General features: G+C 42.8%; 1 protein-coding gene across 4 annotated transcripts; it reads left to right on the forward strand.

Annotated features, from left to right (window-relative positions):
* The first annotated feature begins 28 nt into the window (after positions 1-28).
* TPMT (thiopurine S-methyltransferase) lies at positions 29-23,165 on the forward strand. Of its 4 annotated transcripts, none has more exons than XM_061398765.1 (9): positions 29-180; positions 6,303-6,486; positions 7,629-7,721; positions 10,723-10,855; positions 14,559-14,611; positions 15,266-15,340; positions 20,368-20,453; positions 22,020-22,064; positions 22,469-23,165. In XM_061398765.1, exons 2-9 carry the CDS (start codon positions 6,347-6,349, stop codon positions 22,579-22,581), a joined length of 738 nt encoding a protein of 245 aa, XP_061254749.1. In that variant the 5' UTR covers positions 29-180; positions 6,303-6,346; the 3' UTR covers positions 22,582-23,165. The 4 variants fall into 4 exon arrangements, with proteins under 4 accessions (XP_061254749.1, XP_061254751.1, XP_061254750.1 ...); XM_061398767.1 differs by having other exon boundaries at positions 47-154; XM_061398766.1 differs by having other exon boundaries at positions 51-180; positions 6,286-6,486.
* Positions 23,166-25,249: the final 2,084 nt, after the last annotated feature.

Consider the following 25,249-nt stretch of genomic DNA (forward strand, 5'->3'; position numbering starts at 1 on the left):
GCGCAAAGCCAGGGCGCCTGGGGAGGGGGGCGGGGTCTGTGCGCCGCGGGAGGGGCGGGCCCGGGGCGGGGCTGAGGCGGGGGTGCGGGTCTTCAGCCCTTACGGCCCCTGGGCAGTGTCAGAGTCAGCGGTCGGCGGGCGGACAGCGCACGAGGTAGGGGCCGCCGGGCGCGGAGGAAGGTACGGTGACCAATGGGCCGTTTGCGAGTGTGAGTGTGTGATCGGAATCGGGAACGGGGCACCCCACCGTGCGCGCACCGCCCGGCAATCCACGCCCTGAAATGGACTCAGGGAGCCTAGTGGGAATGGGTAATAAATGACCTTTCTGAGTCCCTGATTAAAGTGACCGCCAAATCACTGTCGGGTATGGTTGATTTTAAGAAAAGAGAAATACTTGCCAGAATAATGAATGGTGCGTGGGGGCGGGGAAGTGGGAGAAATGGAGTGTTGTAAACATCCTGTGTCTTGCTCCATGGTAAATGCATAGGTGTGTGCATATGTAAAACGAAATCACTGAGCCACACTCTTAAAATTTGTGCACTTGAGTTTAAAATCTTCAATTTTAAATTTACTTCAGTTTTCTAAATTCTACAATTTGCCAAAATTTTAAAGTAAATTTACTGAATTTTACTAATGTTAATTTAGGAAAATTTAACTTCAATTTACTAAATTTTCAATTTGCTAAAATTTTAAAATAAATTTAAAGCATAAACGTGGTTTTATTGAAAAGGTGAGGAGGAAACCAGACTTGGGAGAACACCCATGGAGATTTGTGCACATCTGCTATTTCTGTGTATGGGTAAGATATGATTGTGAAATTAGCCTGTCCTGATTCTTATAATTTTGTAGTTTTATCTTGTTATAGAAGGAAATTTTTTCTTTCTCCAGAAAGGGACGTGGACAAGTTAAGTACATGTTGAGAAGCTATGAGAGCAGCTAAGAAATTACTAAATTATATTCATGATACCGAGTCTGTGTGAGAGGGGTATTTGTGTTAAGTTGCTTCAGTCGTATCTAACTCTTTGCAACCCCATGGACTGTAGCTCATCAGGCTGCTCTGTCCATGGGATTCTCCAGGCAAGAATACTGGAGTGGATCACCATTTCCTTCTCCAGGGGATCCTCCTGACCCAGGGATTGAACCCAGGTCTCTTATGTCTCCTGCACTGGCAGGCAGGCTCTTTACCATTGGTGCCTGCTGGGAGGAGAGGTTGTTGCTGTTAGCCACTCAGTCGTTTCGGAGCTGAACTATTCCAGGCTGCGCTTGTGCTTTGTTCAGTCGTGACTCCTGCGACCCCGTAGACTGGAGCCTGCCAGGCTCCTCTGTCCATGGGATTCTCCAGGCAAGAAGAGGAAAGTGGGTTGCCATTTCCTTCTCTGGGGAATCTTCCCGACCCAGGGATCGAACCCTGGTCTCCTGCATTGCAGGCACATTCAAAGAGAATATTGCTTATGTCAGTCCGATTCTTTACCGACTGAGCTAGATGGGAAGCCCAATAGGCTGCCCTTGTTCCATGATAAAATAATGCTTCCCTTTTAAGTAGAGAACTGTTTTAATCAGGCTCAAGTTCAGGTGTCAAAATTTGTGGCTGAAAATGGAAATGGGAAAACTACAATTCGCTTTTCTGTACACAATATAGTCAGATACTCCTCCCACCTCTCAGAAGATTCAAGAATCACCTCCTGACATGTCAGGGCCTTTCAAAAGCCATTTGTTAACAACTGTTTGCTGGAAAGTGATTTGTGTTCTTAATTCCAAGGGAGGTGCCTTCTCCATTAAATCCTAAGCACACTGAAGCCCAATTTGTCATAAAGGGAACTTTTTCTTGAAGAACTTCTTTTCCGTGATGTTTGCTGTTCTCATAGATGAATCATTAACTCCACTAAGATTAGCCTGCTAGTGTAATCCAAACCAAATTAGTTTCACTAATGATTCAAAGGATATGTTAGAACTATTGTGTTATATTGTCCTTATGTAACAAATTTCATATTGAAAAGACAGACATTTTCCACATACCTTCAGGTAGATTTGCAGTTATGGTCGCATGTCTTTTTTCCTTAGTTCTCTTTGTAGAGGAAAAAAAAAAAGGAACAAAGAGTATTGCTCATCATCCAGTTATACTAAGGGTTAAATTGCAACCCCCTGCAGAGAGTGATATTCCCCAAGTGTTTCAGAACTTCAGGAAGGAAAATAAGAGTGAGGCATTATGTGTTTTGGATCAATGGCCCCTAAATAGCATGCTTCAGAGAGAATTACAGCGGTCCCAGATTTCTGCAACTTTTTGTACACAGAAATCACTAAAATCAACTTAAAGTATCTGTTCTTTGTGATTAGCAGTAATCTTTTACCAAGATGTATGCTAGACTATGGGCTTCCTCAGTAACTCAGCGGTAAAGAATCTGCCTGCAATGCAGGAGCCACAGGAGACGCAGGTTCAATCTCGGTGGGGAAGATCCCCTGAAGGAGGGCATGGCAACCCTCTCCAGTATTCTGGAGAATCCCCATGGATAGAGGAGCCTGGCGGGTTACTGTCCATAGGGTCGAAAAGAGTCAGGCACGACTGAAGTGACTTAGCATGCATACGCACACTAGGCTACATATTTTTCCTAGTTAAAAAAAAAAAAACAAAAAACATCTTATGTATGCAGAACATACATATTTGGAGCATTTTCCCGGAGCTGTGCTCTGAAAGGCTGTGCCCCTGAAAGGTTCTCTCCCAGGCTATTGTCCTCAGTGAGGTCCCCAAATAAAATTGACGTTCATAACTCTTAGGTTGTGTGTTTTTCTTTAGGTCAACACTTTTGTATGCATTTTCCATTCAAAAAAAAAAAAAAAGGTTTGAGAAAATTATTTGAAAATGCAGACTTGTGGGATGGAGGTGGGATACTGAATCCATGCGTCTGCTTTTATTCCTTCCTGAAACTCCACCAAAACAACAGGATTTTTAAAGGCATAAAGGAAGGACAGAAGAGAATAAAATTTCTAAATCAAGAAAGCAGATGGACAAGTAGTGAAGGATTTCGCAGACTGAAGAAAGCTAAATTCTAAACCAGCAATGGGGAAGCCAGTGAGCAATCCTACTTGGAGTATAGAATTCCCCCGTGCTCACAAGTTATCGGCACCAGGTATCTCTGGGAAATGGAAGGGTCTAGTCTAAATTAAGGCAATTGTTTGAAATTCTGATTCCTGAAAAGCTAAGTTCCTGATCCCTTCCTCAACCTCCTGCTCCTCACGGCATCACCAGACGTTTGCAGGTTTATTCCCTGGAGAGGGTATAGTCTTTGGACTGGGAAGATACAGTTCACAGCTGGGGATGGGAGTGCCATACTCCCATCCATACAGAAATTAACTCAACACAAGTGAATGAATGCTGGCACCTCCTTCTGCTTTTATCCTTTTCTCATGGGCAGAGGAGCCTGGTAGGCTGCAGTCCATGGGGTTGCGAAGAGTCGGACACGGCTGAGGGACTTCACTTGAACTTTTCACTTTCATGCGTTGGAGAAGGAAATGGCAACCCACTCCCCTGTTCCTGCCTGGAGAATCCCAGGGACGGGGGAGCCTGGTGGGCTGCCGTCTATGGGGTCGCACAGAGTCGAACACAACTGAAGTGACTTAGCAGCAGCTGCATGTGAGTATAGAATCATGGTCCCAAGGACTCAAGCTTTCAACAGGAATTAGAAGGTCCATTTTTGGAAAGTCTTGAATCCAAATAAATAAATAAAGATCATGACATCTAAGTTTCCAAATGGTATCTGCTCATATCATTCTACACTAAAGCTTAGAGTCAGTAAGCTCCATCCACAAACTTAACCTTATAATCAGCTTTTTGGTATTTACTCTTAAATGTGAGTAGGTAAGGGGGCTTCCCTGGCGGCTCAGTGGTAAAGAATCCACCTGCCAAGCTGGAGATGCAAGCTCAATCCCTGGGTCAAGAAGATCCCCTGGAGAAGGAAATGGCAACCCACTCCAGTATTCTTGTCTGGAAAATTAAATGGACAGAGAAGCCTGGTAGGCTACAGTCCATAGGGTCACAAAATCAGACATGACTGAGTGACTAAACAATTGCTAGGCATTTAAGGACAGTCACTAGTTTGGAAGACAGAAGACAAAACCAACAGAAAAAGTGACTCAGTAACAAACCATGCAGGTAAATAAAAGAAAATATTATAACCATTCTGTACATAAAAATAAAATGAAAAGAGCATCAGAAACAAAAAGGAGCTCTTAAGAAGTAAAGACTTGAAAGCAGGAAAGAAGAACTAAATAGATAAAAATAAGGTGATTTCTCAAAAAATAGGGCAAAACAGTGAAGAGCTAGAAAATAAAAAAAATATGAGCGATTTACAGTATTGGGTCAGGAGATTCTATTGTTATTGTTGTTTAGTCGCTCAGTGGTGTCTTACTCTCTTGGGAACTCATGGATTGTAGCCTGCCAGGCTCCTCTGTCCATGGAATTTCCCAGGCAAGAATACTAGAATGTACTGTCATTATTTCCTTCTCCAGGGAATCTTCCCAATTCAGGGATCGAACCTGTGTTTGCTGTACTGTAGGCAGATTCTTTACCACTTAAGCCATTTGGGAAGTTCTACAACCACATAAAAGGGGTCTGGGAAAGAGAAATAGAAAAAAAGAGGGGAGGGGATCAAAATCATCTGAATAATTCAAGACTTCTTCCAGAATTGAAGAATATGAGCTTCCAGATTAAAAGAACTACACCAAACAGATGAAAGTGGACCCAGAGTAAAGCATAGAATTATGAAATTGCACAAACTAAGGGACAAAGCAAAGCTTTGAGAGAGAGAAAAATATTGGCCACGTAGAAAAACCATCGGAACCCGAATGTCTTTGAATTTAAGCATTAACTCTGCAAGCTAGATGATAAGGGAATGATTTCTTCAGAATTGTGAGTGAAAATGTTTTCCACCTGAGAATTCTTACCCAGCAAAACTATACATCAAGGATGGGGAATGCTCAGTGGCTCAGTCACGTCCGACTCTTGGCAACCCCATGGATTGTAGTCCTCCATGCCCCTCTGTCCATGGGATTTTCTAGGCAAGAATATTGGAGTGGGTTGCCAGTGGGTAGGGAATAGTATGAAGATACTTTATACATGTAAAGTTGCAGAAGAAATCCTTTTCTCCCATACACCCTTTCTCAGAAAGCTGCTGAAGGTTATACTTTACCAATATAAGGGTGATAACAAAAAAAAAGAGGGGGATAGCCAATTAAGGAAACAGGGGATCCAGCACAAGATAAAAAAGAAAGCTTCAGGATGATGGTCGGGAAGGACCCCAGAAGGCCGGCTGTGTACCACGAGAAGAGAGCATCCACGTTAGAAGGCTCTTCTCTAAGATGACGTTGATAGGATATCTGATAACTGAAGAGACTGGGAGTGTACTAATAAGAGATTGGGAGAACTTAGTGCTGAATTAGTAATAAATACATAGAAATTTTATAAATGAAAAAGCCAGACAGTTATTAACTATAGAATAAAAAAGTTGTACAGAAAAGGAAAAGTAATCATAGAATTCTACATGGCTTAGCTGAGAATAGTATTTACCTAGTCATTGTAATGTGTACTTGAAATATTTAATCACAAATATGCTATAAGTGCACGGATGCAATAGGAAAAATGAGAAGGTGGTGTGTGTGTCTGTGTGTGTTGACAAGTTGAAAGAGGGCTAAATGCTGATATTTTCTAGATGCTTCCTAGAAGTGAAAAATTAAGATACAAAATACGCATGGTATTTGAGTCATATTTTGAGTTATATGTCAAGATTCAGCTAAAAGAATTAAAGATGGTTGCCTCTCGTTAGAAATGGGGACCTGCTTCCATAACTCTGTTGAACTCTGAATTGTGTACAACATAACATTGGTTAAAAACAGTAAGTGAACATTAAAAGAAGTTTTCAAAATTAAAGAACGAGATGTTAAAGGGACTTCCCTAGTGGCTCAGTGGTAAAGAATCCGCCTGCCAATGCAAAAGAATGAGATGTTAGAAAAAATTCTCAGCTAACAAAAGTTATACTGCCTGTTTATTTTTTTTATCCTCTCTCTTTTAAAAAGTTAAACTCTTTTACTCTAAGATGTAATTCAATCTATTTAAAGATCCTTCCTAATATGGATTATGAGGTATGCAGTTAAGATCAGACTCACTGAAAAGTAACTTTTGTGTGGCTTTTCCTTGAATATTGAAATACTTTTTAAAAGCTACACTGCTGGAAGTATTAGGGTTTTATTTCATTTATCATAGAATTGAAATGCCCTTATATGACAGCATTACAGACATTTTTCATTTTTAGGCACTGGGGACATTTGTTTGTGAGCCAGAGCCATCTACAAAACCATGGGTGATTCAAGAGCCTTACTTGACAGTGAAGAGTACCCAAACACTGAGGCTCAGAAAGACCGAGTGCTGACTCTGGAAGAATGGCAAGAAAAGTGGGTGAACCACAAAACTGGATTTCATCAAGAACAAGGACATCAGTAAGAAGTGTTTATGTTTATATTAAATGTTGGTCCATAACAGAAATGCCCCATCAAAAACTGACTTTGGAAATAGAAATAATAATATAGGTACACATTATTTGACTGATTTTTAAGATACACAGGTTTAGTTTTTCACATTTGAGCATCTTTGAAGTCAGAATGCATCTGTGGCATGTCATGGTTTAATTGGCAGTGATATTTCTTCCCGTGGAGTATAAATCCTGGTGCAACCTACAGTTGATGGCATCTTCAATTTTTGGAATATGTCTTACTTTAATCCCCTGTAACACCTATTCATTGGTCACGTGTGTTTATACATACCCAGATGCTCAAGCTATGTTAATGCTACTATCTCTTTATACTGAAGAGTAGTGGTGTTATGACTTTGCTTTCCAATAGCATATGTTCAAATGTTAAAGTACTGTCTACATGGTGGAAGAAGAGAAGTTGAGAGAAATTAATGTGAGCTACATGCTGAGCAATGTAATGGTAGTAGAAGTCAGCTTTGAAGCAGCAGCAATAAATGATGGCCCATTGCCAAGTAAAGTGGTCATGACAGATGTTCCTTCGTCCAGGCAGCCACCCTGACTCCCCAGGGAACATTGTTGTTATTATTACATTTGCACACTGAGTACTAGTTGGGATATCATTCCAGAGCCGTTGTATGAGTTCTCTCTGTTGTGTGGCTGGCCTTAGAACATACACACAGGTGGTGGTGGGTGGTCTGACTCTTCCGACCCCATGGATTATGTAGCCCATGTAGCCAGGCTCCTCTGTCCATGGGATTCTCCAGGTGAGAATCCTGGAGTAGGTTGCCATTCCTTCTCTATCACATAGGTATACATTTTTAAAACATATCAACTAACGAAAAATAAAATTTTGATTTTAATTACTAACCAGGAAAATCCCAGGTTTGGGTCAGGTTAACCCCTCACTAGCTACATGACTGAGCAAGCTGCTTAATCTTCCTGTTTCTTCATATGTAAACTGGCGATTTTAATAACCAAGGTTCTCTACTGAGTAAAAGTTGTTGGGAAATATTATGTGAGATAATGCATGAAAGGTACTTAGCATTATATGATTGTAGTCCTTTCCTCTGTGCCTTGGGCTAATTAAAACAATTTTTTTTTTCTTCCCAGGCTATTAAAGAAGTATTTGGATACCTTTCTTAAAGGCGAGAAAGCACTGCGGGTATTTTTTCCCCTTTGTGGAAAAGCAGTTGAGATGAAATGGTATGAGCAAATAAGCATGAACATACTCTCTTGTCTTGATGATAAATACTGTGGGTGAATATTTAATAGGATGTAAGTTTTAAAAGTTCCTTTCTCAGGAAATGTACAGGGATTCTATATTTAGTAGACTATTATTGATGGGTTCATAGAGGCAATGTTCTCAAACAGTTAGGACACTGCCTAAACAGAGGGGTGAACTTGTCTTTTTCCTTGTTGAGTTAAGAAAAAGAATTAGTTTAGAACCATTGAGATGGGAGAGGGGAAGATGGAACCAGTTTTCCATCTTAATTCTCCTTCACCTTTGTGCACGGTTTAGTTTTTGTAGGTGTTTTAGGAATGTGGCTAAGTTAATTTTATGTATTTTAAATAGAGGTGGACAGAAAAATGAATTACAGCTTTTTGGCAAGAATGTATATAGTCCACAGTTCAGCTCAACCCTCCCCTCCCTCAACCAGCACGTAGGAGTTTTTGTTTTCATGAATCATTGCTAATAAAACCAGTGATAAAGAAAGTGTTTCTTGTGAGTAATTCTCTGTGAAAAGAATTCACTTTAACTAACAAGCCACCCTCAGTATGGGTTACCCTGACAATTGTTTCCTATACAGAATTTGTTGTAATGATTGATGTACAGATCCTATCTATGTGCCAAGATGTACTATTTATTTATAAGCATGAACACTGAGAACTTTGATCATCAAGCAGGAAAGAAAAATAAAATATATGAAAACGATTAGTAAGTGGAAAAATACAGTAACTTAAAAATGCTCTGTTCCCTATGTAAATATAGGTGGCCAAACCACAGAATGTGTATGCATTGGGAGTGGATTTTTGAGTGGGGACAGTGACATTTTTGCAGCCTGCCACCGCTCCCGCAACTTGTAGCTGAGAGCTTTTGCAAGTGGCTGCTGTGCCTTAAAGAGTCTGCTGCTGCTGCTGCTAAGTCACTTCAGTCGTGTCCAACTCTGCGCAACCCCAGAGACGGCAGCCCACCAGGCTCCCCCGTCCCTGGGATTCTCCAGGCAAGAACACTGGAGTGGGTTGCCATTTCCTTCTCCAGTGCATGAAAGTGAAAGTGAAGACGCTCAGTCATGTCCGACTCTTAGCGACCCCATGGACCACAGCCTACCAGGCTCCTCCGTCTAGGTGGCCACAAAATTGAGAACATTACATCCTAACTGACTCACTGAATCAGACAAGAGAATTTCTTTGGAAACTACCTGCAAGAAAAACGTTAACTCTATGAACAGATTGTTTTATTGTCATAAGTGTTAACAACCTGGTTCTAGCAGAAGCTTTGACGCAAGATTAGAAAACGGTATAAGGAAACAGCCGATTAAATGTGATTGCTGAAGGTTCCTTTAGACTTTAGGGTCTAAAGTCATTTATAATAAGAATGCCAGAACTAAGCTACTGTAATTGTAGGTGGCTTTCTAGGTGGCTCAGTGGTAAAGAATCTGCCTGCCAATGCAAGAGACATAAAAGAGGAGGGTTCAATCCCTGGATGGGGAAGAAACCCTGGAGTAAGAAATGGCAACCTGCTCCAGGTTACCTGGAATGTTCCATGGACAGAGGAGCCTGATGGGCTACAGTCCATGGGGCTGCAGAGAGTTGGACATGACTATTATTGTATAAAAGTTGTTATGTTAGAGGATTCTTCACTTATGTAATAAATTTGTGTATTAAAGGTCTATACAGATATCCAGTGTGAATAGATAAACTATTAGCTGAAACTCAAAGACATTAACATAGTGTTTAGGACATTTTCTTAGATTTTGGGTTTTCTTAGGGCAATGGATTACAGTATAATGCAGTCTGTGTGAGTCCACTGTAGGCTATGCTTCATTTTTTCCACATGTAAAAATTTGTACTTTTTGACTTCCTTCACCCATTTCACCCATCGCTCACCCCCAGGCTCTGGCACCTACCAGTCTGGCCTCTGTATCTATAAGCTTGTTTTTGTTTTTGTTAGATTCCACATGTAAGCGAGATTATATGCTGTTTTTCACTGATTCATTTCACTTAGCGTAATACCCTCAGAGCCCATCCATGTTGTCATAAATGGCAAGAGTTCAATTATTTATGACTGAATAATATTCCATTGGAACAGTAAAGTTTTTTTAATGTGTATCCCAACTCCCATCCCCATAAACTTCATGATTTTATTGCATGATTTTGCATGGTGCAGTGGTTTTTAAGAAGGCATGTATTGCATTATAGCATAAATGACTTATGTGTTTATTTAATGTGGCATAAAAATCAATACTGTACCTGGGTATTTGTGTCACGAGTGCTGTTCTCCCTGAAGTCTAAGATCCCAAGACTGAATTCTGTAACCATAAAGCTAATCAGGAAAATCCTAGCTATTTGCATATGGTCATGAAACAAATTTCTGGATAGGGTTTAGTGCAGATAAGTGGAAATTTTAACATTGTTACAGAAACGGATGCTAATGTTCTAGCCCTGTGTACTCCAGTACTATATCTTATCAGCCCCATGTGGCTATTAAACTCAATCACACAAGCCACGTCTCAAGGGCCCTAGGCTATGTGGTTAGTGGCTGCTGGATTGAACAACACAGGTAGAGATTCTTCTCTCATCACTGAAAGTTTTAATGGACAGAGCTGATTTCTAGAGATTGAAAAGCATATCAAATTCATAGGATGCTGTTAAATCAAAAACTCTTCCAATCCGGTCCATTTTTAGTAAATCAACATTTTAAGGTATAATTTTCCAAGCTTTTAAAATTTCCCCAAGGTCCTATAAACCCTTTTCTCAGAACTCCACATAGCATAGGGTTTGAGAATATATAGATTATGTTATATAGAATATATAGAGAATATATAAATCTGCTTACTGTGGATCTGCATGTTCTGTGAAACCCTGTGAGTCTGAATTCATACAAATCTCTTAAAATTAAGGAAAATATATGCTCACTGGTGTATATGCTTTTATTTAGTGTTGTACTCGAAAGAAAACTTTGTAATTATATGATTTGATGCAGGTTTGCAGACCGAGGACACAGTGTAGTAGGCGTGGAAATCAGCGAACTTGGGATACGGGACTTTTTTACGGAGCAGAATCTTTCTTACTCAGAAGAACCAATTATGGAAATTCCTGGAGCCAAAATATTCAAGGTGTGTTTGGTTTTGGCAAATATTATTTCCATACCCCACAAAAAAGGTTTTTCTCAGCATGAGTAAGTGAAGACACTATACACATCAGATGACCCCTCTTAATCTTCAGATTCACCAGGACTTTATATAGCATAAGGAACATAAAAAGATAGACCATAGCTAGATGTGAACAAATAGACATGAAAAGCCAAGATCAAAGCTTATTTGTCATATTTTTGGTTTGGGTTTGTTGGCTTTTTAATTTATCAACAAATGTTTCTGAGAATCTGTCAAGTGCCACACCCTGCGTAAGACACGGAAGAGATGAAAACACTGTCCCTGCCCTAAAGAACCGCTTAGCTTAGGAGAAAAGAGAAGCATAGGAGACTGTTTGTCATACAGGGAGCTCAGTCAAACGACTTGGGGTATTAAGCAAACCGAGAGGGAAGTTTCCTAACCCAGCCTAAGGGGAGCTTCCTGAAGTGTGGTGACAGTTAGGGCTGGGACAGGCAGGGCATCAGGTCAGCCAGCTCAGGTGCCCTGTGAGGCTGGTACCTCATTCTGCACCACAGGGTTTTAAGTGGGAACGTGACAGCCAGGCTTTCTTTTGCAACCAGCCACGGTGGCTCAGATGGTAAAGCATCTGCCTGCAATGCTGGAGACCCGGGTTCAATCCCTGGGTGGGGAAGATCCCCTGGAGAAGGAAATGGCAACCCACTCTAGTATCTGCCGGGAAAACCCCATGGACAGAGGAGCCTGGTAGGCTACAGTCCCTGGGGTTGCAAAGAGTCGGACTCGACTGAGCGACTTCACTTTCACTTTCACCCTTGTAGCCTCAAGGGAAGTGAGTTTGAAGGGCGGTAGCCCCCTGGCAGAGACACCAGATAGGAGGTTGTGAGCAGTGGTCTGGGAAAGAACTTGAAGGGCTGCACTGGGAGAGCGATGGGGTGCTTAGAGGAACAGATGGCTTAAAGTCATGTTTAGGGTGTCACACTGGGAAGGCTTTGGTGATTAACTGAATGGGAATCCAGAGGGTGATGAGGTTACATTTCCAGCTCAGATGACTGGTTGGATGGCGAAACAGGAGAAACAAGTTGAAGAGCAGAGAAAATGAGCGTTGTTCTGGAGATGATTAGTTGCAAAGATGTGTGGTATGATAAGGGGCTACTGGCAACTGTCTCCAAAGCGTGGGGCAGTGTCTGGGCTGGAAATGATAGATTTGAGAGTTCTCTTCTGCCTGTGACCAGAATGATCCAGTGAAGCTGCTGCACTAGCTTGGAATAATAATGGGGAAATAAGCAGAATCTACCCAAATGAGAACAAGTAGAGACTGTTTGTTCAGAGGGAGTCAGCCAATTGCATTTGGCAGAGGCTCAAAGCCTGGCAGTGGGGTGGGAAAGCTTCCTGGTGAAAGATGTGAAGGCTTCAGGTGCTATCGGCTAACTTGGAGCAGCACCCCAGTGATTGCTTTGGGAAGCATGTTTGAGTTGGAAGAGACGGGGAGGAGGGGTAGTGTTATAAATCAGGGAGGATGGCGGTCAACTGACCACCACCCTGCAGGGTTGCGGTTTGACTTCTCAGGCTGCTTGCTCCAGAGGCTATGGATCCAAGTTCTCTTATCAGACATGAGTTGTTGGTACGTGCAGTCTGGCCACTGAGTTTGTGTATTCAGTCTCTCACAAAGTACTCTCTTCTAAAGATTGAAATTAATCGCTCAGGTCAGTAGGAAGCTTGAGAGTACTTTATTTTGCAGCTTCCTCCCAGTTCGTTTTTAGATCATCTAAGAATCCTGGTTGCCTCGGTCCACAGAGGCTAGTCCTCCTGGGGGCCATGGTTCTCAGCCCCAGTTGCTGCTGCTGCTGCTAAGTCGTTTCAGTCGTGGCTGAAGCCACATGGCTGACTCTGTGCGACCCCATAGACGGCAGCCTACCAGGCTCCCCCGTCCCTGGGATTCTCCAGGCAAGAATACTGGAGTGGGTTGCCATTTTCTTCTCCAGTGCGTGAAAGTGAAAAGTGAAAGTGAAGTCGCTCAGTCGTGTCTGACTCTTAGCGACCCCATGGACTGCAGCCTACCAGGCTCCTCCGACCATGGGATTTTCCAGGCAAGAATACTGGAGTGGGGTGCCATTGCCTTCTCTGTCTCAGCCCCAGTGGCACCTTTGAAATTGTCTGTGGATCTTTTAAGATTCCCAGCGCTCAGGCTAATTAAGTCATAACCTCTAGAGGTGGCGCCTGGCACCAGGTCTGAGTAAACCTCCCCAGTGAGTCCCATCTGCAGCCTGAATTGACATTCATGGGCTGTTCTCCTGGCCTCTAGACCCCTCCCCCCTGTGTTTCCAGAGACCTCCCTGTGTTTCTGCAAAGACCTGCGCTTCTCTCATCGTAGCCTCTGTTGGCACCTCATTTCAGAATAAAATCCAATATTTTCAGACCCTTTAGTACCTCTCCTACCCTGCCCCTCTCCTAAGCCCAGGCTCCTCACCGCCCACCGCCGTGATATCAGCAGATGCGTCTAGCCGGTTCATCGGTGGCCACCTTTTGTTCCTCCTTTCCCCGAGCGAGGGCAGTGAAGTGAAGTCCCCGCTCTGTCTGCTCTGTTCCCACAGTTCTGGGCACACAACCAGAACAGCACAGCCCATCCTGTATCGTGGTGGCTCTCTGTTCCCACGCCTCACTGCCCCCACCAGGCTGTCCTTACCGGGGTCAGGGCCTGTATCACATTTACTGCAGTCTCTAGAACCCAGGCTAATCCTGTCCACTAGACGCTTGGGAAATAAATGCTCATCGGCCAGTGAAAGAAAGAGAGAAACTGGGGAGTCAACAGAACTGCACTTTTAAAATGTCTGCCTGGTAACTGAGCAATCTGTGTGCTCGTCTTTAAGGGAGTTAAAATGTCAAGATTCTGCTAAAGGGAACCTTGCTAAAATTTAACAAGTTCCAGAGTAAGTGCTAATTGATTTTCAGGGTTAACCAATCTCTGATTTTCCTTTTCTTTTTTTTTTTTTTTTGAGTTGATCCCAAAGAATTCCATACTGGTTTTTAATGTTTTTTTTGGGGGGGGGTTTTAATTTTTTAAAGTGCCATTATTTTCAGTTAAAAAATATTTGCGAAAGTTGCAAGGTGCAGGAAGTGAGAGGGAAAAAATCGAGAGGAACTCACCGAAATGATTGAAAATCACTGTTCAGATGGTGGCAGGCAGGTTTTTTCTTTATTATGTAAATTCTTTATGCTGCTGCTGCTAAGTCACTTCAGTCGTGTCCAACTCTATGCAACCCCATAGACAGCAGCCCACCAGGCTCCCCCGTCCCTGGGATTCTCCAGGCAGGAACACTGGAGTGGGTTGCCATTTCCTTCTCCAATGCATGAAAGTGCAAAGTGAAAGTGAAGTCGCCCAGTCAAGTTTGACTCTGAGCGACCCCATGGACTGCAGCCTACCAGGCTCCTCCATCCATGGGATTTTCCAGGCAAGAGTACTGGAGTGCCATTGCCTTCTCCGAAATTCTTTATAATGTGGTCCATATTTATTTTACAATTTAAAAAATAAACATTTAACAAATGATGTGTGAAGATGATTTGCCGTGAAATTATGTCCTTTATGTTTTTAATTACATATTCTTTACTACCTATGCTCTGTTTTGTCCCCTCTTTTTCTTTTTTTTTCCTCTAACCATTCAGGTACCTCTTAATAAAATGGTTTTTTTTTTTTTTTACTTTTTCACTGCAGAGTTCTTCAGGGAACATTTCGTTGTATTGCTGCAACCTTTTTGATCTTCCCAGGTAGGACTGATGTCTTCCTCTCCACTTTTAAAAATCTGAGTGTTTGCTAGACAGTGATGAGGTAGGTTGAGAATCTTTTTATCACTTCCGTCCAATTTGCAGTAGCATCCATGAAAAACATTCATTTGAGTCTGTGTTCTGCAGCTGGTTTTACTGGAGCCTACATGTCTGCACACGTGATATCTTTGTCCTTGGGTAACTTCTAAGCTCTGGAAAAATTATTTTGATCCTAGGAAGGTAGGGAAAAGGAGGGGAAGAAAATGTCTTCCACTTCACACCTGTGTCTGTAACGGAAATGCATTTCAGTCTTAGACGGACAGAGGGGAGATCTCTTCTGCGAGTTCCTGTACCTGTTCCAGGGGCTGAGAGCAGAGTTGTTGCAAACTGTCCCTCATGCTTCCTTTGCGCTCCCAAGTCCAAGCTGCTGCCACCAGTGCCTAGAACCAGGCGGAAATGGACAGCTACACACACACACACACACACACACGTGTACACATGTGTCAGCACATCCCTAGAGATTCTGAGGGAAAGCATCTGTGAGATCCCAATTCCTTAACCGCTGGTGAGGTTCTAGCACATACCATGGGGAACCCTGTCTTGTTAAAGATTCGGTTTTTCTTATAGAATTTTTTTTTCTCTTTTTCTTTCTGGTAGAGCAAATATTGGCAAATTTGATAGGATTTGGGACAGAGGAGCCTTAGTCGCTGTTAATCCAAGTGATCGCAAACGGTTAGTGATTTGGTTTCTTTAATTACGTTGTTTCCCCCCTCTCCCCTTTTTAGCCTTAATTCAGTATCTCATACTTTTTCTGGTTTCCAGAAGATTCCTAGACTTTTACTAGTTTGGAATAGCTTGTTGTATTTGGAATTAGAAGACCTGTATCCAACAGTATCTTGGTCTAAAAAGTATAGGATTTGGCCGTGGGGACACAGGCGCAAGACTTGTGGCTCTGTCACTTCTAAGCCATGTTACTCTAGTCAGAACATTCAGTTCCTCTAAGCCTCAGTTTACTCCTCTGTAAAACTGTAATGTTTCTACTCATACCACCCTCCTCACTTCCACTGACCCTGCTGCTGCTGCTAAGTCACTTCAGTCGTGTCCGACTCTGTGTGACCCCATAGATGGCAGCCCACCAGGCTCCCCTGTCCCTGGGATTCTCCAGGCAAGAACACTGGAGTGGGTTGCCACTGACCCTACCAGCTAATAATATTTGTTGGATTATTGCCATGTGCCAGACTTTGTTGAAATGCTTTATGTCGATCAACAAGTTCCTCCACAAAGTCGCCCTGTGAGGTATTAGGCCATCATTATTCCCATTTTACAGATGAGGAAGTAAGGTCAGAGAGGTTAAAAGTTATATGTCCACAGGGTGGCAAGCAAGTGCATGACAAAATTGAGATTCAGGGACGTCCCCGCTGGTCCAGGGATTAAGATTCCACAGTTGCACTACAGGAGATCCCTGGTGTAGGAACCAGATCCCACATGCTTTGTAGCGCAGCCAGAAGATAAAATAAAACAAATAAAAATAGTTAAAGCCACGCCCATGCCTCGGCCCCCTCATATGGCTGTTGTGGGAATGGAAAGAAATGACACGTGCAGAAAGTGTCGACCCTAAATGACAGTTTAAATATTAGCCGTTACTGTATTAGGGCTTTTGATCTGGGTATTTTGAGTGGCCATTCGTCTGTACCTGGTCTAATTAGAAAATTAAACTATGAGAAGGCTACTGAGTGAAATGTGATCCTTCCTGTGTACTTTCCAACCCAGATGTCATTCACAGACTCATGTGGGTGTAGCACATAAATATTGAATTATTTAGTTTTATGGAGGCAGACTCGTAGCACGTGGCCAAAAGGGTTGGGACTACACATCGGTGAAATGAAGTCTCAGATTTTAAAAGTGAATTGTTTGACCAATTAGGCTTGTTGCCACACCTCATCTTTTTTTAATTAGACCGTGCCACATCCTCTTAATATGTGTTTTTCCCTTTTCTTTCTGACACTGTGCCTCTCTTCTTCCCTCTCTGGGACCCTTCCCTACCTCACATGCTTGAAAGTCATCGTTCCCTGAAGGACCATCCTTAGCGGGACTGTTCCTGTCTCTCCCCTGTACGCCCTCCTTCAACGATCACTTCAGTTCTCCTGTTACCGGAAACTTTCGTTCCAGTGTTCAACAAATACACATTAAGTTCCTACTGTGTCTAAAAACACACGATGCTGGAGAAATAACTGAACAAGCGCACATTGGTATTGGCCCTCGTCGTTTCTGTATTTCCAGTTCTGTTCTTTTCCGAAAGCTGCTTGTGGAAAAAACCCAAACAAACTTTTTGGCCAACCCCAAATAGATATAAAATGTTAACGCATAGTAAGTGAAAGTGAAGTCACTCAGTCGTGTCCGACTCTTTGCGATCCCATGGACTGTAGCCTACCAGGCTCCTTCGTCCGTGGGATTTTCCAGGCTTCAAGAATACTGGAGTGGGCGGCCATTTCCTTCTCCTAACGCATAGTAAAAGCTTAATAAGTATGTGTTGAGTCAATAATTGAGAACAAATTAGACTGAAAGCCAGGGAAATACAGTTTCCCAGCAGCTACTATTGCCTCTTCCGTCCTAGAAATGAAGGCCTTCCAAATGGCCCCTGAACTGTTTAATTCATGGTAAGAAAGAGTCATGAGGCTCCTCTGGACTCTGTATTCCTGGTGCCCTTCTTCTCTTTTCTCCCCTTTCAGCCATCTGTGTGTGTGTGTGAGTGTGTCTGTGGTCACAGCCCCAAGAACTCCTGAGAACACTGGCCTTTGTTTCCGGAATAACTGTTTATTTTGAGCCATTGGACAGCTCCATGACTTTATCTTACATTTAAGGTACTTAGTGCTTTATCCCAGTCCTGCCCTCAGTACTGGGTGTCTTCCTGCTGAGATTACATCTGGGCGAGAACTGCTGTGTTTTCTGCTGTGACACTTAGGCCTTTTGTCTGACATCAATCAGATCTCTTGTTTTTCTGAATTTTTGGAAACAAGTTGAGAAAGTCTGCATTCCAAGAAGAAGGATGCTGGTGAGCCCCAGGACACCCTGCCGAACCCATCTGACTCATCACTTCCTGGGGACAGCGAGTTCTTTCTTGTTAAAAATGATAATCAGAAAGTTAAGACTCGAAGGTTTCTGCTCAGAAGTTTGCTTAGGGCTGGTTCTCTGACATGCGCGGAAGAGCGACCAGCTCAAACAGCTCGAGTTTTAGGGGCGTTGATGTCATGGATGCCGAAGGAAGAAGTCACTGACTTCTTAACACATACTGTGCTTAATACAAGTGCTTACAAGCACATACAAGTGCTGAATACACACTGTTCTAAGCACTTTCTATGTGTGAGCTCACTGAATCCTCACAACCGCCTGTGCGTTCACTGCTGGTCTTATCCCCATTTAACAGATGGGGAAACTTGAGGCACAAAGGGGTAAAGACTTCGTCAAGCTTACACAGCCAGTAGGTGGAGAGGTTGGACTTTGAGCTTGGGGACCTTGGCGAGCCCGTCCTCCTAATCTCCACCCTAGACAGTCTCTCTGATTTCTCCCAGGGCTCCAGACAGGGCTGGCTTCACAACTGGATCTGGTGGAAACCCATATGCCAAGTGCCAAAGCACCCTACCCAGAGCTCTGCAGCCTGTTGACCTCTGTCTGTCTCTCTCACTGCCACTCACCTCCTTGTGTGCATCTCCTCTGTCCTCCTGCCTCAGCACTCAGCTTTCTCTGCTGACACACTCCTGCTCACATGTATCTGACTCACAGCCCTTAGCCTTCTCAGCTCCAGCCACCGCCCAGAACAGCAACTTCAGGGTTTAGTTCAAAGACCACAGTGAACCATTAACTCCTCTTTTTTTTTTTTTTTTTCTTTTGAACTTTTAATTTTATATTAGGGGCTTCCCTGGTGACTCAGTGGTAAAGAATCCACCTTTCCATGCAGGAGACATGGGTTGAGTCCCTGGGTCAGGAAGATCCCCTGGAGAAGGGAATGGCCAACCCACTCCAGTATTCTTGCCTGGAGAATTCCATGGACAGAGGAGCCTGGTGGGCTACAGTCTGTGGTGTCGCAAAGAGTCAGACACAACTTATCTACTAATGACAACAGACAATATTTTATATTGGAGTATAGCCCATTAACACTGTTATGATATTTTCAGGTGGACAGCAGAGGGACTCAGCCATACATATACATATAGCCGTTCTTCCCCAAACTCCCCTCCCGTCCAGGCTGCCACATAATATTGAGCAGAGTTCCCTGTGCTATACTGTAGGACCTTCTTGGCTCTCCATTTTAAATACAGCATTGCGTCCATCCCAAACTCCCTAACTATCCCTTCCTCCATCCTTCCCCTCTGCCCCTGGTAACGGTAAATTTATTCTCTTAAGACTGCACATCTGTTTCTGTTTTGTAAATAAATTCATTTGTATCATTTCTTTTTAGATTCTGTATATAAGGGATGTCATAGGATATTTATCCTTTTCTGTCTGACTTCTTCACTCAGTATGACAATCTCTAGGTCCATCTATGACCAACTTCCCTTTGGATCTGACTCAGTTTCCCAGTAGAGTCATCTGATCAGTCAAATTCATCATTCTGTCTCCTGGTTGGTCTGCTGATGGGCCCTGTTAGCATCTGGTCCCCACTCTGAACCCATCAGACATGGCTGGGAAGTGGTATTGCCTGCGGCCCAGGACACCTGCTCCAAAGGACAGTTGCAGTAGCACTCAGGGGTCATGCCATACTTGCAGAACTTTAATGTTCTTGAATTTCGACCTGTTTATCAGTCTTGCACACGGGCGTGCTAAGTCACTTCAGTTGTATCTGACTCTTTGTGAGCCTGTGGACTGTAGCCCACCAAGTTCCTCTGTCCATGGGATTGTCCAAGCAAGAAGACTGGAGTGAGTTGCCATGCCCTCCTCCAGAGGATATTCCTGGCCCAGGGATCGAACCTGCATCTCTTATGTCTCCTGCACTGGGAGATGGCTTTTTTACCAATAGCGCCACCTGGGAAGCCCGTTTATGAGTCTTCTGTCCAACTAAAAAGAGGAGAGGGATTGTTTTGTGCCTCTTATCTGAGCCCCTGGCAACCACCCCATCACCCAGAATATTTGTTAGACTGCAGCATCCCCAGCCCCACAGCAAACCTACTGACTCAGTCTTGGGATGACTGACACCCAGGCATCTTTTCTTCCCATGGATGCCCAGGTCATCTCGATACCAGCCTGGTCTGGGAACCACTGCCCCAGAACTGGCAGTGCTTCTGGAAATACTTGTTCAAAGCTGACCGGCCTCCGGGGTCCAAGTCACTCTGGAAGGAGCCTCTCCTCCACTTTATTTGACATCTTCTGGTCTGAGGGGCTCCTTCCTGAGCCTGGCTTCCTTTGTTTTTTTTTTTTTTTTCCGGTCTGTTCCTCGAGGCATTTGGATCTTAGTTCCCCTGTCAGGAATTGATCCCAGGACCCCTGCTTTAGAAGTGCAGAGTTTTAACCACTTGACCTCCAGGGAAGTCCCAAGAGCTCCTTTTGATTCCCGTCTTCTCTATCTCCCAGCTTAGGTGGGTAACATCATTTGCTGAGCCCATTTCTGGCTGTTTAGAATAAGACTCGACTTCGTGTGATTTTTTCGGAGAATTAAACTCAGTAACAGAGGAAAGGAAAGCTAGGCTTCCCTCCCTGCATCTGGTCTTCCACAGGCCTTGACTTTGTAAAGAAATGTAACACGTGCCTTTTTGTATTCTTTTCAGCTACTCAGATGTAATGTTGTCCCTAACGAGACCTGGGTTTCGGTACCTCTTGTCTGTTTTTTCTTACGATCCAACCAAACATGCAGGTAAAGTTTCCTTTTTGTTCTTTTTCCGGTTGCCTTGTTTCCTGATTTCTATGACGGGGATAGCATTATTTTCTCCTACTTTATCTCATGGGAGGCATCCTGCTTATATACATGAAGTCTGTGTCAGCCGTGATGGGGGGATGGGATGCGTTGGGCTGATGCCAACAAATACAAATACATCTTCATAGGAAGATGGGGTGAGAAGCGCATGTGGGAAGGTAGGAGGTGGGCAGGAAAATCTCTATTGCTGCTTTTTAATTGCTGGAATTTTATAATTTATTGCATGTTAAAAATGTTCTTGTTCTGTCACTAAGTTGTGTCCGACTCTCTGTGACCCCATGAGCTATAGCATGTGTTAAAAATAACTGTATATTTTTTGAATGTGTAAAAGGGATGTTTTCTTCTGGATTCATTTAAATGTGTTTGAACATTAATGCTTGACCTTTTAAGTCATGGCTTTTCAGGAAGAAGTGAAAACCAAGTGCACAGACTTTCAATTTGTAAACATTCCCTTTTTGATTTTTAATGGAGCTTTTAAAAAAGTTCCTTGTTTTATACATATTAATGTTAGTGTTTTTTTTTTCTGTTTGAAGAAGTCAGTTCTTGAAAACTCATTAAAAGACGAGACCTAGTAGCTATAATTAAGTCTGGGAACATTGGGATGGAAATAAAAACTAAGGGAGACAGATGTCAGCCCTGCAAATGTGATTTATCAACTTACTGACCAGAGAGATGTTAATACACCTTTCGTTTGTGTGTTGTGTGTATGTGCTCAGTCGTGTCTGGCTCTTTGCGACCCCATGGACTATAGCCCAGCTGGTTCCTCTGTCCATGGGATCTACCAGGCAAGAATACTGGAGCAGTTTTCTATTTCCTTCTCCAGGGGATCTTCCCGACCCAGGGATGGAACCTGTGTCTTTTATGTCTCCTGCACTGGCAGACAGATTCTTTACCACTCTGCCACCAAAATGTTACTGACTGAGACATTTCAAAATTCACTTACATAATGAATCGCCAGCCACAGGTGTTAGTTTCAGCAAAAATGCCCCAGTCAATGATGTGTTAAATTCCCTTCCTGAGCAGTAGGCCTAAGGAAGGGCCTGTGGGAAGAAGACAGAGCAGGCTCTGTCTGGGGTGGAGGCTCAGAATACCTTCTAGAACGGGGCAGAAGTTGTTTCCTTTAAAGTGCCCGCAGCAAAATGGGCAGAGTGTGTAGAATGAGGGACTGTGCATGGTCGAAAATCTATGCTCTGGAAGCAGCAAGTCCCAGGGGAATTTGTTCATGAATTCCGCTCTCACGTCCCTATTCCCAAGTCCCACAGCTGACTCAGCATCTCATGTAAGCTGGAGGTGCGCGTCTGCCGTTAGCTGGTCTTTGGTATAAGATGTGCAAAATAAGAAGCAGAAAACGTGTCCCATCCTCACCTGTTTGGATAATCGAGTTGTATGTGGAAGGAATATCCCTAGGTCATTGGGAATAAGCTGAGAAGTGGGCCCTGAAGGTTTGTTTCTCTTTAGAATTAGATCTGTAGAGCTTACTCTTCACCATGTTTCTCTTTTAATTAGGTCCACCGTTTTACGTTACAGATGGGGAAGTTAAAAAATTGTTCGGTAAGTTACAGATGTGTGCTATAACTTTATAAGTAAAGTCAACTGTTTTGAGCTGTTAGCAAACTATTAATATCTGAGGTACTTAAAAGTCCATTTTATTGGAGACTATTTTAATCCCCCAAAAAGGGACCCATCTCTGTAATATGCCTTTTTAGCTAAATGGTACGTTTATGTTAAAGGCATCTCAATTCTTCTAGAGAGATGGTATATTTATTTTAACTCTTAGGAGTTAAAAATGATAATAACATTCAGAGTTGAGAAAATGTATTCTTAGTATTTTCCCATTTTCATTAAAAAGAAAGGAAAAATCTTCAGTACACACAGTTTTTAAGTCACGATATGTTTTTGAAGAATTGAGTGTATTCGTCATAAAATTTTAACTTGCCACTTTCTTTTTGTTTCAGGTTCAGTATGCAATATTCAATGTCTAGAGAAGGTTGATGTTTTTGAAGAACGACATAAAAGTTGGGGAATCGACCAGATTATTGAAAGGTTATATCTATTAACAGAAAAGTAAATGAGACCTAAATAGAAGCAAATAATATCAAAATGTTTTTGAACAATTGAAAATTGTGCTAGGGCATGAAAATGGATGACTTTTGCGGGAAAAATTGTTCACAAATCATATCACAGATCTTTGCTAAAAAAATGCTTATAACTTTTTAGAAAAAGCACATATTTTGGAAAGGAGTGTATGACTGAGAATAAAATATTGTACTTGTATGTCTTACAGATTGTAAGAATTTTTTACAATCAGCAGATATTACTCATATAATTAAAAAAGAAAAAAGAAATGCAATGTATGTAACAAATATAATAGAAAAATGGTATCTTTATGAAGTTTAGAAGCATTGAGGAGATGCAGCACTTTTAACAGGGTTCAAGGTAAAAGCTAACCATCTAAGACATTATAATAAAACATTAATTTTTACTATAAACCCTCAAATTGTACTAAATCCTAGCATTCCTTTTCATATTTTTCTTCTTATATAATTTTATATGCGACAGAATGAGGAAAAAAATTTTTAATGAAATTGACCACTCTATATGGAACAAAATATTTTTCTCAAACTGTAAAAATAAATCATTTTTAGAAGTTTTTTCCTGTGTTTGGCAGTTTTTTGTTTCTCTTAATCTAATCTTGTTTAAATGATAAAGTCTTAAGAAGTGAGGGGTACTTAGGGGTGGGTTCATGTCTGTTCATTATGAAAGTTTAGAGTCAAAACTTTTCAGTTTTCACTAACAGTCACATTTTGTTAAATCAGACATTCCTCTCTTACTGCACCACCTAATACCTAAACGATTCAGCTTGTTTAGCTCATTTTAGTAGGCTGGGGTGCATTATTAAAATTATTTAATGGTGTGTGTGTGAAAATTTGAGAAGCGTTGACATTTCCAGATTCTCATTTCCAACCATACAGCTCCAGCTCATTTTTCTGTGGGTGCTCGAAACGTTCAAGCCTCTACCACTTACCCCTCACCACTGGAGCCCAGCACATAGTGGGGGCACAAGTTTATGAAATTAGATAGGTGGGTGAGTGCTGGAGGGCAAGGTACCTGGAGGGAAAGCAGAGCTGGAGATGTCACCGGACCCCAGGTCGGGTCCAGGGAATCACGCAGGTGATGGAGACCTGCCTATTACGGAGGTCCCCCAAGGCTGGCCCGAAACTCAAAACTCACCAACCCAGGAGGGGTTCAGGCTGGCAATGGTATCGAGTTTTTGCTCCTGTGAGCTCACAAGCTCCTGTGAGCTAAGGTGCCTACTGTCTTTGCTCCTTCTCGGTTCAAAAGTTGCGTCTCTCCTCCTGGACTGAGATGCTTCTAGTCTGTGCCACTGGCTGTCTTCCTGCCTCTGGTCGTTGTCAGGTACACTCTGCGACATAACTGTGTCCTTGGACTCGTTCTGGGATTCCTTCTCAACTGCATGTGTGTGGCGTGTCTTCCCAGGCTTGCAAAACCAGCAGCCCGCCTGCTTGAGCGCTGACTCCATCCCCAGACTCCACGGCCTGTCGCCCTGCACCCCCTCTCTGCTGTCACCGCTTGAGCTGGGTCTCCATTTCCCCTCCTCTTCCGCCTGGTGCTTTGCACAGCAGTCAGCCACTGACCACAAGACCCATTCTTCAAACTCTGTCCCCTCTGGGGCTCCTTCTAGGGGGAAGCAGGAAGAGATGGTTGTGCTATTCCCGGGTCCTTTAAGGGAGGAGTATTGGAGGAAAGTACAGAGGAAATCCATGGACACTTCACCACAGAGGAGGAAAGATTCTCCTTAGGAAACTCAGAGTTAGGCTCAAGGAATTTCTTTTATTAATCATCATGTGTTTATATGTGACCAGGATTATACTCTGTAAGGTACTTGAGAAACCTTTCAACATGGACTTTAGAGATAAGCAAGTGCTTAGCATGATTCCTAGATAAATGCTATTTTCCTAACAGTGCTTCCTATAAATACTAGAGAACCATCAAAGAAAAGTTTTAACATTGGGGTTTGCTGTCTGTATGTTGCATCCTTTTAAGTGTTCATTAGTTCATCCATTTAAAAAACATGTGTTGGAAGAAAAGCTATGATCAACCTAGACAGTATATTAAAAAGCAGAGACATTACTTTGCCAACAAAGCTAGTCAAAGCTATGGTTTTTCCAGTCGTCATGAATGAATGTGAGAGTTGGACCATAAAGAAGTCTGAGCACTGAAAAATTGATGCTTTTGAACTGTGGTGAAGACTCTTGAGAGTCCCTTGGATTGCAAGGAGATCCAACCAGTCAATCCTAAAAGAAATCAACCCTGAAAATTCATTGGAAGGACTGATGCTGAAGCTGAAGCTCCAATACTTTGGCCACCTGATGCGAAGAATTGACTCATTGGAAAAGACCCTGATGCTGGGAAAGATCGAGGGCAGGAGGAGAAGGGGACTACAGAGGATGAGATGGTTGGATGACATCACCGACTGGATGGACAGGAGTATGAGCAAGCTCCAGGAGCTGGTGATGGACAGGGAAGCCAAGCATGCTGCAATGCATGGGGTCACAAAGAGTTGGACACGACTGAGCGACTGAACTGAGAACTTCCCTGGTGGTCCCGTGGTTAAGATTCCACATTTCCACTGCCGGGGTGCAAAGGTTCCATCCCTGGTGGGGGAAGTTCCACATGCCACACAGTGAGGCCAAAAAAATAAAATTAAATAAAAA

The sequence above is a fragment of the Bos javanicus genome, chromosome 23 (genome assembly GCF_032452875.1).
Source record: "Bos javanicus breed banteng chromosome 23, ARS-OSU_banteng_1.0, whole genome shotgun sequence".
In the NCBI taxonomy this organism is placed as follows: domain Eukaryota; kingdom Metazoa; phylum Chordata; class Mammalia; order Artiodactyla; family Bovidae; genus Bos; species Bos javanicus.

Coding starts and splice junctions, on each gene's coding strand:
- TPMT (XM_061398765.1), top strand. CDS start 6,347: ATGGGTGATTCAAGAGCCTTACTTGACAGTGAAGAGTACCCAAACACT. Junction 15,341..20,367: donor AATCCAAGTGATCGCAAACG/GTTAGTGATTTG, acceptor TATTCTTTTCAG/CTACTCAGATGTAATGTTGT. Junction 22,065..22,468: donor GGAAGTTAAAAAATTGTTCG/GTAAGTTACAGA, acceptor TTTTTGTTTCAG/GTTCAGTATGCAATATTCAA.